The 6,578-nt window shown below is 43.6% G+C and overlaps 1 protein-coding gene across 1 annotated transcript; it reads right to left on the bottom strand.

The window, feature by feature from the left end:
* Positions 1-1,777: 1,777 nt before the first annotated feature.
* On the bottom strand, positions 1,778-5,989 carry foxg1a (forkhead box G1a). The gene has a single exon (XM_014972872.2). The coding sequence runs from the start codon at positions 5,421-5,423 to the stop codon at positions 3,849-3,851; it is 1,575 nt and encodes a 524-aa protein (XP_014828358.1). The 5' UTR covers positions 5,424-5,989; the 3' UTR covers positions 1,778-3,848.
* Positions 5,990-6,578: the final 589 nt, after the last annotated feature.

Raw genomic sequence — 6,578 nt, forward strand, 5'->3', positions numbered from 1 at the left:
TCCCTGCTGGAGCACAAAGTAACTCCAATTATTCCATCTGAACAGCTCACAGCTGCAGAGCAGCAAACTTCTCCTAAACATTCCACTTGCGCAACGGATTTAGTGCTAAGCTGCACCAGCGGAGCAAACAGACCCATTTTCAGCTATAATGGAACCAAACTCCGCTCATCCAGAACCGACCAGAACCTGTCTGAAACCAAACAGCTCAACATCAGGTGGAGGAGGGCAGTCAGACGAACCTCCAATCCATGCGCACCGTCCGTGGACAGCGCGCTGCCTGCATGATGACCACAGCATCTGACCTGCACTGAGCCGCAGGTTTACACAGACTGACCAGATATTTGCTGAAGATATCACAACCGACCAGTGATGCATTTACGTCCTTAGGTCACATATGTGTTTTACATTACAGCTCACTTTTATTTTATACCAACGCCAGTGATCTACCAGAACATAAAGAAATAAAAACTATATTAAAACTAAAGGTTTTTAATTATTTTTAATTATGTTACATTATGACAGGACTGTTTTAAAATTATTATTATTATTATTATTATTATTATTATTATTATTATTATTATTATTATTATTATTATTATTATTATTATTATCGCCAATACAACAATTGAAATTTCTTTCATGTATTTATATATATATATATATATATATATATATATATATATATATATATATATATATATATATATATATATATATATATATATATATATATTTTAGGCTTTTATGAATGTATTTATTTACTTATTTATCAACAGGTGAATTTGGCAGAAAGCGTGTGTTCGCGAGAACAATAACCAGAACCAGACACTAAACGTAAACACATATTCTGATTCGCGCAGGAACAGCTCCGGACAGTCAGAGGAATAAAAAAATAAAATAGATAAATAAAAAATAAAAAATACAGCTGAGAAAGACACCAGCAAAATCTGAATCAAGCATGAAAATGTTAAAAAATAAAATTCCCAGAAATCCAGTCCAAAGCTGCAGAGCCTCTGAAGCAGCAGCAGCTCAGAGGCTGCAGCAGCTTTCCTTCCAAAAGCTGCTGCAGAAACAGAGCAGACACGCTGCACATTTACCTTCACATCATGCAAATGGGATAAAAGTGAGAGAAATTTTTTATAAAAAAATAAGTCGTTTAAGAAAAGATAAATATTGGGCTTTTAATAAGCCCAATATTTGGGTGTTTGTAAAACCTTCCGGAGCCGTTTAACAAAGACATGCAGGCTGATGCAGCAGCGGAAATCACCCAGCAGAGGAGATTCTTCTGCTGGGTGAAGGACGGATGAAGTCTTCACCAAACCAAGCAAGTTCCAGCAGCTTTTAAATCAATATAACCATCCAACATTCTGTTTTGTTTTGTGTTTTTTTGTTTGTTTGTTTTTGTTTTGTTTTTTTTTTCATTTCGCTGTTAGCATGAGATAAAGAACCAGGAGAACCCAAACAAAGCCGCGATATGCTGCAGGTCCTCCAGCATGACAGACAAAAAAAAAGGAAATTTGGCGTCCGGCCACGACACAAAATTTCACAAAACTTGTGAATTTAGGAGAACTCCCAATTTTTATTTTATTTTATTATTTTTTTTAAATCCAGGTTCTAAATTTCTAACTTCAACAAAAGCACATTTCAACAGCTCTGCAGAAACCACTCACCCCGGGATCATATAGCAGCTGCCTTTAAAGTAAACAGTGAATGGAGAACATTACTCTGGGGAACAAATCTGAAAGAGTCCGAACTTCTCAGGATTGTTTGTGTTCTGCAAAGCAAAAAAAAAAAAAAAAAAAAAACAAGAAGAAGAAAAAGCAACACCGGAACAAGCAAAGAGTATCACGGCATGCAGCGACACCACGCTCAGATTAATCACTCCGAAAAATAATCATCAATCATCTGGAAGTTTTTCACCGCAGCAGAAAAACGTCGACAGAAGTGCGGCTCCGCTGAGATTGGAGCGCAGATACCGATGCGCACAAAGCAAAGCGGCGCAGCCTGCAGCGCCTAATATTTCACCGCTCAAATGGACAGAATGTGACACTCTGAAACAATAAAAGACTCGCAGACACTTCAGCACCAGACCCCAGAGCTCTGCTGCCAGCAGGGGCCCCGAACCAAGCTCTGCAGCGCAGCCCAAACCCAGAACCCGAAGAAAGCTCCGGCATGCGCGTCAATGACGACAACATTCACCCTGAAACCCAGAAACTGATAGAGATCACTCTGTTGACCACTCTGTTGATCACTGTTGATCACTCTGTTGATCACTCTGTTGCTTCATATGGAGCAGTAAATAAAAGACAAAGGGGATTACGTTAGTTATGAATGTAACCTATTCTTTTATTTGTGCTTTTTTAGGATTAAAACATTTTTTCTTTTTTTATTTTTATAAGCGACAAACACGGTAATAAGAAGACCACAACAGTATCACAACCATGAAAAATTGTTTTAGAGGCGACAATTAAAAGACAGTCATTCCAAATAGGAGCCTATTAGATCAGAAGGCAGAATTTCTTTTGTTAAACAAACGGGATTTTTTTTACAGCGTTCCTCCTTTTCTAAAACAAAACAAAGTCAGATTACAAAGATGATCTTTTTTCTTTTTTTCTTTTTACTAATTGTACAAAAACAAGAAGAAAAAGAATCGTGAACGTCTGTGTTTTGGGTTTTTTTTAAAAACCGGCGATCACGTTTCCATGGCAAAGCTTCACTGCGGAAAATCTTCCACAAAACGAGACATTTACGCACAAAGTCGTAACGCCGAAAAGCGCAATTCTTCAATTCGAAAAATAATGCCCGCTAAATTTTTACTAAAAATAAAATCCCTCCAGTGACGCCAACAATTGCTGAAATAACCAAAAATCTATTTTCAAACGAAAAAGCCTAAGTAATAATTAAAACAACCTAAAGGACGCGATAAAAATCTCGTTTAAAGGGACATTTTCTGCAGTGACGGAGGATTTCAGTCTCTCCTTCATTCCGACCTCAGCAGGCCTCCCAGAATATACAGCACAATACTGACTTCATATGGAACAGATTCTTTGGTCTATAAAAAGCGCGTCAGCAGTTTTTAAAACCAGGTAATGAATGAATGGAGAAGAACGTTCAGAGGCCACTGTGGACTCCAGCTTTAAGAAGAACATTCAGCTTTAAAAAAAACACTTTTCCCCGCTTTTATTCTAACCAGCATGGTACTGACTCTATTATTATTATTATTATTATTATTATTATTATTATTATTATTATTATTATTATTATTATTATTATTAAACAATCTTTAATAAAACAAAACTAATTTAAATACTCATTCTAATATAAAAAAAACTTGCCTCCTCCAACAAGAAAATAAAAACGTGAGCAAAGCTGCGCTCTCATCATTCTCTCCGCTTCCTATCTCAGATCACATTGCACGTCACTGACTGACATTATTATACAGAAGACAAACCCCGGACACTTAGAACACACATTATGTACACAGAAATTAAAACTGCAGGAGGAGATGGGGCAGAACAACAACGAGAAGAACATGAAGAAGAAACCATAATAATAGTAATAATAATAATAATAATAATATTTAAAAAAAAATACCTGGAAATGTCAGTGCTGCTTTCTGTGAGTTTCTCAGTGCTGCTCTTTTTTGTTTTGCAGTCTCTCTTCTTTTTTCTATAATAGGTAGTAGTTTATAATAATTTGTCTTTTTTTTACATCTTAAATGTTCAGTGTTAAAAACGATCACGTTAGTGTTCCAATCATTTTGAGATTATCACTCCTTCATGGATGGATGGATGGATGAATTGATGAATGGATGGATGAAGTTCAGGGGAGTGGGGGTCGGAGGGGAGTTAGTGTATGAGCGGGTTAGAAGTTGACCCCTGGTTCTGATGTGTGAAATAGTCAGACAAACCCCCGGAAAGTCCCGAGGAGAAGGCGGGTAGAGAGCCGGACAAAGCCGGCCTAAGAGTGTCACATGGCAGCGAGGAAGAGGAGGGAGCCTGGGGAGAATTGGAAGCCGAAGCCCGGGCAGCCTGCAATGAGCCACCGCCTCCGGCGCCGGTCTGTGAGCTCATAGTCGGGTGTGGGACATGGGGGAAAAAGTAACTCGTCTGTCCAGCCAACAAGTTCACCGAGCACGGGTTCAATGAATAAGTGGCCCCGGAGCAAGGCACAGAGAGGCCGCAGGGCACCGCCGAGGCCGCCAGGGCCGCCGCCGTCAGGTGGTGCGTCGCGTAGGGGAGGTCCCCACCGACCAGCCGGTCCATGCTGAGCCCGTTGGACGACGGGAACGATGAGTGGTTGTTGCTCATGTTCTGCGTGAGCATGCTGCTGTAGGACATCGGGTGGCCCGGGTATCCAGACGAGGTCCCGTTGTAGCCGAGGGCACCGGCGGCCCGCGGGTGGTGAAGGGAGAGGAAGGGGGACATCGGCCAGTATAAGGAGCCGGCCCGGTCCATGAAGGTCAGCCCGGAGGTCAACCGGGCACCGCGCTTGAAAGCCAGCTTGGCCCGTGATGTGGTGGAGCGTCGGCGGAGCTTCCCAGTGGTTCCACCGATGAAGACGTCGTCGCTGCTGGGGTCCAGCATCCAGTAGTTCCCCTTCCCGGGGTCATCGTAGTGCCGAGGCACCTTGACAAAGCACTTATTGAGGCTGAGGTTGTGTCTGATGGAGTTCTGCCAGCCCTGCTTGTTCTCCCGGTAATACGGAAAGTTTTTCATGATGAACTCATAAATGCCGTTGAGAGTGAGCCGCTTCTCCGGACTCTGCCTGATAGCCATCATTATTAGAGCGTTGTAGCTGAAAGGAGGTTTTTCGTACTTGCCACTTTTCTTCTCTCCGTCCTTCTCTCCCTCTTTCCCGTCCTTCTTCTCCTCCTGCTTCTCCTCCGGGCAGCTCTCCGGGTTCAGCGACTCACTTTTCGGGTCAGCTTTGACGTCCGGCTGCGAGGCCGGGAGAGGCGCCTTCTGCTCGGCATCATCCGGACCAACAACTCGGTGCTGGTTCTGGCTCTGGTTCTGGTGGTGGTGGTGGTGGTGGTGGTGACTGTTGTTGTTGTCGCTTTGCACGGCCTCCGGCACCAAACTGTTTATACTGAACGACGATTTGGGAATCATCTTCACCTCTTTGCGCTCTCCCATGTCCAACATCACCGAGCAGTGAGGGGGGAACCGGCGGCGAGCAGAGGCGGGCGGCGAACACAGCTGGGTTTCAGTCCTCCCGGTCTCCACCAGCGAACCAGGACGGGAAGGAAGGAAGGGGGGATTAGAAAGGAAGAAAGAAAGTATAGCCCAACAAACTATTTCATGTTCGGTTTGGGGAGGAAAGGGGAAACACACACAACACACATGTACACACACATCGATAGGAGACAGATAGCTGCAATTAATTAGGGAGCCGCAGCCACTAAAGCAAGTGAAAAACATTGGTTGGACCTTCCCAGTCCTCAGCCAACCAGGGGAACATTAGTATTAAACATTAAGGCGTCCACTGTGCGCTCAGCCAATCACGACGCGCGGAGAAACACGCACATCCGCCAATAACTGGCACGCTGCAAAAAATGCCAAGCAGCTCCAGGACTTTGCTCCCGGCTGCAGGAGAATGGATGAAACAACCCGAAAATCTGCTGCATGGAAGTGGTTGTTTGTTTAGCGATGATTATATACATTTATTTATTTATTTATTTATTTATTTATTTATTTATTTATTTATCACACCGGCTTGCATCATATGAGAAGATGGACATTTTACACCTCCGACAAATAAGCGTAATCGTTTCCCGCTATGAGCCTGAACTTTTCTGACACCTTGAAGAAGAGCGACACTGGCAGGACGATGGAAAACTTTTTGCAGCGCCCCATCAACACTGATCACCCTCCACCCCTCCCTCCACCTAAACCGGAGCTGGAAGCGCGCACCGTGCATGCGTCAACCCAAATCCTCGCCGCTCCTCACATTTACACTCCTTCGATTCAAATATTTGCCCCTTAGGCGTCTGCAAAACTGTTTACATCCCATCTCTGAGGGAAAATAAACAGAGAGGGAGTCCGGAGGGCACGGGCACGGACACGGTCAGGACATGCAGAGGGGGTTGGTGGTGATGGAGTGGAGGGGGGGGGTCGCAGCAGACAGAAACACGGAGTGTGTCTCAAAAAAATCGTGCATCCTGTAAAATGAGCGTGAAATATGCAGCGGGGAGGCGGAAAGAGTTGCATATCAGTCGGCTGCTTCACTCCTACCTTCCCCCTGCTGGAGGACAGTTTCACCAAACAAACAGAAGTGGAGGAAAAACAGGCTCTGCTCATTTAGAAACGGAGATAATGAAGACGCGCCGAGGGTTGTTGAAATTAAACCGGGACAAAACAGAGGCATGACTAAACTATAAGGAGATGTGACACATTTTGTCAGTCTGAATTTTTTAATTATTCATATTTTTTATTTATTTTTTTTATCTTCAAGCGGGATTTGGTTCATGTTTTACAGGCCGGGATCACATTAGCGCGTCATCGCTTCACACAGGCCGCAAAGTGAGTCAAACTGCTCCGAAATGTTTCACAATAATTCCACAACAAGCCGAGCGG

The sequence above is a fragment of the Poecilia mexicana genome, unplaced genomic scaffold (assembly GCF_051168715.1).
Source record: "Poecilia mexicana isolate PSO_F unplaced genomic scaffold, ASM5116871v1 scaffold_22, whole genome shotgun sequence".
Taxonomy (NCBI): Eukaryota; Metazoa; Chordata; class Actinopteri; order Cyprinodontiformes; family Poeciliidae; genus Poecilia; species Poecilia mexicana.

What these genes read in the sequence shown, in the direction of transcription:
- foxg1a (XM_014972872.2), bottom strand. Translation starts at nt 5,423, where the DNA reads ATGTTTTTCACTTGCTTTAGTGGCTGCGGCTCCCTAATTAATTGCAGC.